The sequence below is a fragment of the Rhyacophila brunnea genome, unplaced genomic scaffold (genome assembly GCF_057557595.1).
Source record: "Rhyacophila brunnea isolate RB1 unplaced genomic scaffold, BYU_Rbru_1.0 scaffold_61, whole genome shotgun sequence".
Lineage (NCBI taxonomy): Eukaryota > Metazoa > Arthropoda > Insecta > Trichoptera > Rhyacophilidae > Rhyacophila > Rhyacophila brunnea.
Window position 1 is genome coordinate 1924237 of NW_028233288.1, and position 11752 is coordinate 1935988.

Below are 11752 nucleotides of genomic sequence, written 5' to 3' on the forward strand. Positions count from 1 at the left end.
GTTATCTAGTTTCAAGTATCAATATGTTATATGAACACAATTTCACTTATTGAAAAATAATAAAAGATTAAGATCAATTAAATCAATATGAACAGCCTATTTTTCATTAATATAAACTTAATGAACAAATCAAAGTTATGTATGATTTTTTTTTGTTTTTATAAAAAGGGTATTATGAAATTTTAAATTGATTTATGTTTGTATTTTTAAGATATATTTGTAATTTTACCGTTTTTAACAGATTTTCCATGATTTCTGGGGGAAAGATTTAAAATTAGATATCCTATACTGAATTTATTTGCATTTTTCTCAAAAGCTTTTAAAACAACCGTTCTAATTGAATTATATAATATATTTTTCACTGTAAATGTGTTTATTATCTTTTTAACCCAACATATTATTTTATACATATCTCATCTTGCTTGATGATAAATAGATCAATATATTTTTTTCTGGTGGTAAAGTTAAATTTACAAAACCTAAAAAATTCATTTCCAGAGCTCGTTATATTCCAAATAGTAATTTATGCCAAAATAATAGATGAAGTATTGTTTAAAGACCATTATTTATTATAAAATAAAGTCATTTTTAAAACTTGATATACGAGAATAGTAGAAAATACGATTTATGCCTTTTTTCTTTGTAATAATAGGATCGATCTGCAAGATAAAGTTTATACATTTAGATTGAAGAAGCGTTGAAATATTATTATTAAATTACGGATAAATTAAAAATTTTTGTTGTTTCGAGAATTTTTACATTCAGAATTGGCAATAAGAAAGTCAACTCCACGGCCATTTTTCTAAACTTAAACATATATAAAATGCATTAAAAAATGAGAAGATGATGGGATATAAAATCATACAGTATAATATTAAAGAAGTACTTTTCGTATGCAAAAAATAAATAGTCAAATGCCAATATTTATGATAATTTTAATTTTAGCTCTAAGTAATATATGTTTGTGTAGAAGGCAGCAATAAATTTCAGCTAAAAAATCTTAATTTCCATTTAGACGTTAAAGCGAAAGATCGCCGAATGAAAAAAAGGATTCTGTGTCATTCATGCTAAGATGCCGGGACCCATGGTAATAAATATAATCTTCTGTCTAAATAAACATAAAAATATGATTTTTAACAAGATGTAAGGCAGCATTTATACATAATAATCTATGATTTTGATATTTAGAAAGATAATTTACATGAAAATAATAATAATAAAATACAATTTGAATTAAGTCCCCCCGCAATATAATTCTAGGTATCTTATGAATAAAAAAGATAGAAAATATAAAAATGATTCCAAGCATATATTTATTTTTAAATTTTAAAGATGCGATGTATTATAATAGCCAAAATATCAAACTTATTGTCAAATTTTTTTTATTAAAAATTCAAAAAATAACAATAAGAAACCCCATAAAAATACATTGCATTTTTGATGAGATAGATTTATTGAATCTATATTAGGTGATATTTCCAGATTTCATACTATTTCCCATTTATTAAATAAAACATATATGTATGTATAAAAACTTCTTCTTTTCTCTGTAATTTAAATTATAAACGAGCATAAAATGTTAATTTTTTTGAATCTTACGGGACTTATTAAAATCACATTACGTGGCGTTTATTTGTGAAACATAAAATCATAGGAATCATGATGTTACATATATTGATACATATTTTATAATAGATGCATATGAATATCTATACATTAAAGAAAATAAATAACTTGAATATTTTATATATATGGTGCTGTATAATTTTGTTTAAGTACCCTAGCTTGATTAAAAAACTAATTTGTAAAATGCTTATATTTTTTATGATTTCAATATTTTTTATGATTTATATATTTCTTAAATATTTTGGTTTTGAAATGTATTTGGAGTTTAAATTTACTTTGTTATCGAAAATTTCAATTTTTAGAAATTATATAAAACTTCTACTATCTGTTAACCATAATGTTCACTATCATACAGTAATGATTATCTGCTAAATTATATTTATATTTTGATTTGCTGCTACTTTATTCTGAATTACTCTACATTCAAATCTGAATCGTAAAATACCTTATAATAAAACGAACAAGTTCATATTTTACAAATATTTTGTTGTGATCAATTAATTTTAAGCTAGAAATTTACTAAAAAGAGATCTGAGGGTAAAATATCATACAAATACAAATTTTTTTTATTTTCTAGTATAAAAAATGCTAAGAATTAACAAATATTAGATTTATAGTAAAATCTAGGTTTTAAATGAAATGTTAAAAATATTTTTATCAAGAAAAATATTAATTTATATGCTCAAAATGTTTGTTTACTAAAGAAAGTGGTGGCACAACACGCATTATTGACATCTGGCAGCATATGAAATGTTAACATTGCTTGATAAATGTTTTGAAGACCTTATATAATTTGTAGCAAAAAATGCGAGGATAATGTAAAAAGCATCTTTTTGTTATATGCTTAAATAAAACTTAAAAAATACTAGGGTTATTATTTATGACTGTAAAGTCAAATTGTTATAGAACATTCGAAATATTTTTGTCAATCATTGTCGGCTTTATAGCTATAAAAAAACCAGATCCTAAGAACATATGTAATTGTTTTAGAGTGTAATACCTTCACGAAATGAAAAGGTGCTCTATTTAACGCTTTTAAATGGTATTAAGAAGTAAATACATACTAAGAGTATAATTAGGTTTGAAGCTGATATTAAACTCATAGATGTGACAAAAAAAAAGATTGTAAATTTTTATGAATTTGTTGGTATTTAAAGGTGAATATGAATGTAATACTCAATAAAAAAAAGACAGAATACCCAATGTTTCTTGCAATTTTGCCCCAAATTTGGGACGTATCAATTTTTAAGCCAATAAAGCTCGACTTGATGTAAGTCATTAAATAACAGAAATCAAAAGCAAATATTCCAACATTTCTAATGGTTTTTGGAAATCACCAACACTATTATTTTATAATTATTCATTTACTTATTTTATAATTTATCAAAACTAAAATTTTTATAATTTATCAACAATAATATATATAATTTATCAACAATTATAATTTAGAAAGTCTTCAATTAATTTATTCTTCTTATTTTCATCATTTTCCATACCTCTTCTAAAACTTATAGTTTAAATATTTTTTTTAAAATAATCCTGTTTTTTCAATTAATTTAGTTATTCCTCTTATATTCATATTTTTCTATGCCTCTTCTAAAACTTATAGTTTAAATATTTTTTTTAAAACAATTCTGTTTTTTCAATTAATTTAGTTATTCCTCTTATATTCATCTTTTTCTATACCTCTTCTAAAACTCATAGTTTAAATATTTTTTTTAAAACAATTCTGTTTTTTCAATTAATTTATTTATTCCTTTTATATTCATATTTTTCTATGCCTCTTCTAAAACTTATAGTTTAAATATTTTTTTTAAAACAATTCTGTTTTTTCAATTAATTTATTTATTCCTCTTATATTTATCTTTTTCTATACCTCTTCTAAAATAATTCTGTTTTTTCAATTAATTTAGTTATTCCTCTTATATTCATATTTTTCTATGCCTCTTCTAAAACTTATAGTTTAAATATTTTTTTAAAACAATTGAATTAAAAGTTTTTTATCATTTTTAATTTAGCGATTAAATATTTTCGTTTCATTTGCAATAAAAATAAAATCAACCATTACCCTCAAATGTCGAATTCGCAATCCACGGCCCCGACAATCAAATCCGTCCAGTTTGGAATATATTCGCCCACGCTTATTAAGCACCATAGTGTTCTTCAGATAATTCACCCAGAAACTCTAGATGGTGGTGTACCAAAGGATAGTGGTTTAGTAGATCCTCGAATGGGGATTACTGATCCATCATTATTGTGTTCTACTTGTGGACATAACACGATGGAGTGCCAGGGACATTTTGGGCACATAGAGCTCTGTAAGCCGGTTTATCATGTGGGTTATATTACTAAGATAAAAAAAGTTCTTGAGAGTATATGTTTTTATTGTTCTTCTATTAAGAATAAGAAAGTTTCTGATGATAGTAAACGACCAGAGTCTGTTACGAAAGTAACCGATCATGATGGTTCTCAGCGTTTATCGAGAGGTGTAGATAATGAGTATAAGTCTTCTTCACAGTTTAATCATGTTGTTAATTCTTGTGGTTCGCCTGCTAATACTAGCACAACAAATATAAATGAATCTAAAGAGAAAGAGAGAGTGTCTCCTTTTATTCTTAGACATCTATTAAATAAAGTTTGGGCTGAAAACAAATCACGTTTTGTGTGCGAGGCGTGTACAAATAAACAACCTGTCATACGAAAAGAAGGTTTAAATCTTTTTGCTTTTATGAAGGGAACAGATGGTGATGGAAAGGTTGTTTTGAGTGCAGAGAAAGTCCATAACATTTTGAAGAGGATTGATGATGATGATATAGGCCTTCTTGGTTTTGATAAGAAGTGGTCTCGGCCTGAGTGGATGATTATTACAACTCTTCTTGTTAGTCCTCCTTCGTGTAGACCTTCTATACAAATGGATGGTCTTCGAGGTGAGGACGATCTAACCCATAAGTATGCAGATATAGTCAAGGCGAATAATAATCTTCTAAAGTATGAGAATGAGGGGGCGCCGGCTCATATTTTACGTGACTATGAGCAGCTTCTTCAGTTTCATGTAGCTACATTGATGGATAATGATATGTCAGGTCAACCACAGGCTTTACAGAAGAGTGGACGTCCTTTAAAGAGTCTTAGTGCGAGATTGAAAGGAAAGGAAGGCAGACTTAGATACAATCTAATGGGGAAGAGAGTTGATTTTAGTGCACGTACAGTTATAACTCCAGATCCAAATATAAGTTTAGATGAAGTTGGGGTTCCTGTTAATATAGCGATGATCCACACCTTTAACGAGTGTGTGAATAGTTTGAATGTAGTTGAAATGCAAGAGTGTATTAATAGGGGGCCTAATTGTCATCCCGGGGCGAATTATGTTGTGCGAACAGACGGGCAAAGAATTGATTTGAGGTTCAATCGTAGCGATATCACGCTCGAACCTGGTTTTATTGTTGAGAGGCATCTGAGGGATGGGGATGTAGTTCTTTTTAATCGTCAACCAAGTCTTCATAAAATGAGTATGATGGCCCATCGTGTTCGTGTTATGGACAAGAAAACCTTTCGACTGAATCTTTCTGTCACAAGCCCGTATAACGCAGATTTTGATGGGGATGAGATGAATCTACACGCACCACAATCATTATTGACAGTTACTGAGCTTTCTTTGCTTGCTGGCGTAGAAAAGCAAATAATTAGTCCACAGAGTAATAGACCTGTGATGGGTATTGTGCAGGATACTTTAGTCGGTGTTCGTAGACTTACGCTTGATGGTGTTTTTCTCACACTTCGTGAAGCCATGCAGTTGTTTTATGCCGCTGATATAGGTAAATTTATAAAAGAAAAAAACATCTATAGTGATAAATCTGATGCGTCGACTTCTTATAAAGAAGGGGAAAGTTCCAGACCCAATTCCATGAATAATTATGTGGATATTAATGCAGATTTGCATAATGATTATGCAAACTATAGCCTTTTTTCAGATGATTTTACCAGAAAGGAAAATCTAGAACATTCTATTTACGGTGCCAAAGGTATAAATAGCAGAGGAACCCACAATCCAAACGAAAATAAAGAAACTAATTATATTTATTTCAATTCCGAAACACTACCACCGCCAACAATATTAAGACCCATCCCGTTGTATACAGGGAAGCAAGTATTTTCCTGGTCACTCCCCGCAATAAATTTTCGAACTACAAGTGCTGATGATAAGAGAGTCTTGATAGTAGACGGTCATCTTCATAGTGGAGTAATCGACAAAAAAAGTGTAGGAACATGTGAAGGTGGAATAATCCATATCATATTTAATGATTTTGGTGGTGAAATATGCCGACGCTTTTTTGACACTGTTCAAAGAATAATTAATAATTATATTACAACAATTTCTTGCTTTAGTATTGGTATTGGAGATACAATAGCATCAAAGATTTTAGATAAGGAAATAATCGAAAGCATCGCTACAGCCAGACAAGAAGTGAATAACATAATTATGGATCCAACTAGCCTTACAAGACTTCCCGGAATGTCATTAAGAGAAACATTTGAGTCCCATATAAACGTTGCCCTTAATAAAGCCCGTAATATCAGTGGTGCATGTGCTCAAAAAGAGCTTCGAGACTGTAATAATGTTAAACAAATGGTGATGGCGGGTAGTAAAGGTAGCCTTATCAATATATCACAAATGACTGCTTGTGTAGGTCAACAAAACGTTGAAGGTAAGAGAATACCTTTCGGGTTTAGAAACAGAACACTTCCACATTTTACGAAAGATGACTATGGTCCACAGTCACGCGGGTTTGTAAGCAATTCATATCTTACAGGTCTTACACCAGAAGAATTCTATTTTCATGCGATGGGGGGAAGAGAAGGACTTATTGATACGGCTGTAAAAACAGCTGAGACTGGTTATATTCAAAGAAGACTTGTAAAGGCAATGGAGGATCTTAAAATTGTATTTGATGGAAGTGTAAGATCCGGTGGTGGAAGCCTAACACAGTTTTGTTATGGTGATGATAGCCTAAAAGGGGAAAGTATTGAGAGATGTAATATATCAGAGTTAAAAATACCAAAGGAGCATTTGGAAATCATAAGAAATCAATTCAAAGTGCATAATGAAATTAAACTAACAGATAAAAACCAAAAAGAAAGTAGCGATGCCCATATGAATATCCCTTCAGATAAAATACATAATAAAATTCAATCAACAGATAACAACCAAAAGGAAAGTAGCGATGCCCATATGAGTATCCTTTTAGAAAATTTAGCAGCACAATCATCGAACAGCTTTGGAAATGAAACTAGTGGCCTCAGATCATCAAATAGTTTGGAAATTGGAAATAATATATTTAATATTAATCAATCTAAAGTGAAGGTAACAAACATGGAAGCTGTTGTAAGCACTGATCCATACAACAAATCAAGCTTTGATCTTGAAAATTTTGATTTGATTCAAGCCACAATTGTTTTTCTTCTAAATAACGCCACAGAAAATGTAAAAAAAACATGTATGGAGTTTACAAACATTTTAAAAGACGAGCTTCATAGCTTGAAGGAAGCATCAAAAATAGACACCTATTACATGCCAGTAAACATGCGTAGACTTTTCTGGAACGCTAAAAGAAAATATCCATCAACCTTATGCAATATACTCCCAAAAGAACTATATAACAAACGAAACAAACTTGAAGAATGGATTGCTGAGAAAGTAATTCATTATAGCAACAATTCTCAATTTTTAAAATATATACAAAATACACTTTCTATGGTAAATATCCTTTACAATAAAATAAATATAGATCAACTCGAATACATTTTTAATGTGACGAAAGAGAAACTCCATGCCTCGCTTGCTGTTCATAATGAAATGGTAGGCACACTGGCTGCTCAAAGTGTTGGGGAACCTGCAACTCAAATGACCCTAAATACATTTCACTTTGCTGGTGTTGCATCAACAGTCACTCTTGGAGTACCTCGTCTTAAGGAAATTATAAATATTGCAAAAACTCTTAAAACGCCGTCTATGAAAATTGTACTCAATGAAGAATACAGAAAATCATTGAACGATGCAAAGGTTGCCCAGAATAATATCGAGTATACACGCATTGAAGACCTCATTGACTATTCCCAGATTTTATACGAGCCTGTCTACGATCAAACCGATATTGAAGAAGATAACGATTTTTTAAGCACACACTATGAGTTGGCAGATGATGTTGAAAAGGAAAGGGATCAGAGACTCGGATTTTATGTCATCAGAATTGTACTTGATAGGGATAGAGTTGTGTCTAAAAACATCACTATCGAACAGGTAGTTATGAAAATAAAAGAAAAACACGATGATCAAACACCAAAAAATCATAATAATCAAACAAATAACGAAAATGATACAATCGATAACATAACAAATGATGTGGAAATAATTAGCAGTAAACTATCTATAATCACAAGCGATCAAAACGATATAAACCTTGTAATTAGAATCAGAAGTTATTTCACAACCGAAGAAGAAAACATAGATCTTTTCAACAAAATAATGACCATTCCTTTATTAGGATACAAAAATATAAAAAAGGTGTTCTTAGTCGAAGAAAAAAATGAATTTATTCTTCAAACTGAAGGGGTTAACCTCAGAGATCTACTCGCATGCCCAATAATTGACACATCACAACTATACTCCAACAACATCATCGAAACATTCGAGGTACTAGGAATCGAAGCTGCTCGGGCCGTTATACTCAAAGAACTAAGATCTGTAATCGAAAACGAAGGCTATGTAAATATTCGACATTTAAGTCTTCTTGCTGATGTAATGACCGTAAGAGGGATTCTCACCGGAATTACAAGACATGGTGTTAATCGAGGCGAGAAAAGTAGTTTAATGCGGTGCAGTTTTGAAGAAACTGTAGAAATCCTCATGGAAGCTGCTGTCATCGGCGAAAAAAGCTACTGTAAAGAGGTAACAGAAAGTATAATTCTAGGCCAAAACGTGCCTGTAGGAACTGGTCTGACAGAACTATACCTCGATACCACTATGCTCAAAGATGCAATAAAGATAGTCGGCGTGGACAAGATATTCGATTTCGAATCTAAAAATATCGATGACTCATACACAGACATGAGATCCCCTGATGTAAGAACTCCATTAAGCGACGAATTTGAAGGATCTGGCGGATGGAGTCCTGAAATTACCGGATACTCAAAAGTTGGAAAAGTATATAACATTAGCAATAGTCCATCTTACTCTAAAATTTCCTCTCCTTCATACACCCAAAGCATGAAAATCTCTTCTCCTGGTTTTATCCCCGGTAGTTCTTTTAGAAACCACAGTTCTGTTGATTATTCCCCAACTTCCTTTCAATCTTATTCACCAACAAGTCCAGCTTACACCAGCGTTAGTCCAAAATATACACCAACTTCACCCTCCTTTACATCTGCCTCTTCCCTAGGCTCAAATACAGGGGATGTCAACCCTTTGTCTCCGGGTATAAGGTTTAGAGGCGGGTTCTTTGGAAGAAATAATCCCATGTCTCCTTCTTCTCCAAGATATTCCAGAGACACCCAAACAAGAACACAAGCTAGAAGTGTTTCACCAAGCGAAGAAAAACGAGAAAAAGATAAAAAAGACGAAGGGGATACAAGAAAATAAAAGTTTAAATTGTTTTAAAACTTATGGTCCAATTTATTGTTATGTATTGTACACTATTTCTATATGATAAGTTTAATCGTTATAAGTAACATTTATTTTTACAGTGCATTATTTCTAATAAATAACTTTAATCGTTATAAGGGACATTTATTTGTGTTATACACTATTTCTAATAAATAACTTTTATCGTTATAAGTGACATTTATTTGTATAGTGCATTATTTCTAGTTAATAACTTTAATCGTTATAAGTGTTTATTGTTTTGTATTGTACACTATTTCTATATGATAAGTTTAATCGTTATAAGTGACATTTATTTGTATAGTGCATTATTTCTAATAAATAACTTTAATCTTTATAAGTGTTTATTGTTTGTATAGTGCATTATTTAGAATATATATAATAACTTTAATCGTTATAAATGTTTATGATTTTTATAGTGCATTGTTTATAATATATATAATAACTTCAATCGTTCTAATTGACATTTATTTGTATAGTGAATTATTTATAATAAATAACTTTAATCGTTATGGATGTATATGATTTTTATAGTGCATTATTTATAATAATAACTTTAATCTTTATGAATGTTTATTGTTTTATATTGTATATTATTTATAATAATAACTTTAATCGTTCTAATCGTTTATTGCATTGTATAGTATAGTATAGTACAGATACGTAAACATTTATTTATATGAATTGATTGTGAATTTGTATTGTAATGCATAGATATGTAAACATTTCTTTATATAAATGTGATTATCGATTTGTATTTTATAAATATATAAACATTTCTTTTATATCTACAAATTTAAAATCTCGATTTAAAAATATACATTATTTTACGAACTCATTATTCGCGAAAAATCGAAGTGAATAACCTGATCGAGGCATATATACAAACTTTGGGTTGTTAAACCCTTGAATTAATACGTCTTAAAAATTGGAGATATATCAAAAAGACAGTGAAGATAGCTGAAACTATAACTACGCTAGCGCACGGAAATCAAGCAAATTGTGTTTGGAAACAAAAACTATAATTCATATTAGAAATTTAGACTATAAAAGCAAATAAATTAGGAGAAATCATGTTTAAAACCAAATTGTGGCATAAATTAAAAGATAAGACTGAGAAAACCCGTTACACTAACAAGTCCCGAAAAAAGGTAAGGAAATAGCAAAAAGCTTCACAAGATTTTACATCATAAATTAATCAGGTTAAGATACAAAAATAAATATTGCTTTATTATAACAGGCTAACTTACACGCCATATTTCAAATTTTGAATAGTTTTTTATGTTAAACCGATTTTTCATGGCTAAATAAAAATAAATCTTTTAAGATTATACTCAAAAATCATAAAAACACTACTGGTAGGTTTTATAATTATAATTGTGGTATCAAAAATATGCCCGGATCGTAAATATCAGAAAAAAACAACAAAACGTATCTAATGAGGATATTTAATATTTATTGGCAGCTATTCGTGTATTTGAATGGGTCAAATATAACTTCTTAACTATAGAATTAATTTTTTTTGATATTTAGCCACTTATACATATATAAGTTGATATTTGTATCCTATACTGTGGTTCCTATTCTCTGTTTCAATTATTATGGTTGAAATTTAACCTAATTTTGATCTAATATAAAAAAATTAGGGGAAAGGTGTGGTGGTGAGACTATTGTGTCTAAATTCTTATGATGATAATATTGATGGAGAATTATTTAAGAAGATCATCAATCATTACGATTATGGAACTCACGACAGAAAGGTTTCTTTCTTTATAATAGAAAAGTATGCATGCTTTGATTATGAAATTTCGGATCGAAAATAATATCTTTTGTGCTGCTACAATATATTTGAAGATCGAAAAAGGCTTTCAAATTGTGAGGTTTGATTATTATTATTCACATTTGAATAAAATCGAAAATTTATTGCCACTATTAGGAGCTACTGCCTTGGACAATGATGGAAATTGTCTATTTAAAAAAAAATTCTAAAAAAAATACGAAAATAATGTTCGATTTTTCTACGAGCATAACATATTTAAGCGTAATTATTCTAATTTTCTATGACTTTTCATATTAAACCATTTCAATTACTATGTTCACAAAGCTTATGATGTAGTCAATAATATTGAAATTTTACCTCAAAAATAGTTTTTTAAAATTGAATAGATGCAATATCCGGTTTTTTTCCTAAATGCTTGTTACAATGCTAAAGATTATATGCAATGTTTTAAAACTATAGGAAACGTTTGCAAATTAACTTGATTCTGTCACGATTTTATGTAATCTATAAAACTTTAAATTAAAACATTTAAAATAAATAATCCAATATTATAATCTTACAGCAATAACTAGTTTTATTTTTCAAACGTTATTCTTCTTATTCCTATGACATAAATAAACCTTATATAATTGAAAATATCAGCAAATATATAGAAATAACAGATTTTGAATTTCTAACTGCTGTAAAAT

The 11752-nt window shown here is 29.3% G+C and overlaps 1 protein-coding gene across 1 annotated transcript; it reads left to right on the top strand.

Annotated features, from left to right (window-relative positions):
- The first annotated feature begins 1072 nt into the window (after window positions 1-1072).
- On the top strand, window positions 1073-9195 carry LOC147065047 (uncharacterized). Its single transcript, XM_085957339.1, has 6 exons — window positions 1073-1087; window positions 4298-5445; window positions 5722-6764; window positions 7413-7973; window positions 8049-8827; window positions 9160-9195. Exons 1-6 carry the CDS (start codon window positions 1073-1075, stop codon window positions 9193-9195), a joined length of 3582 nt encoding a protein of 1193 aa, XP_085813465.1.
- Window positions 9196-11752: the final 2557 nt, after the last annotated feature.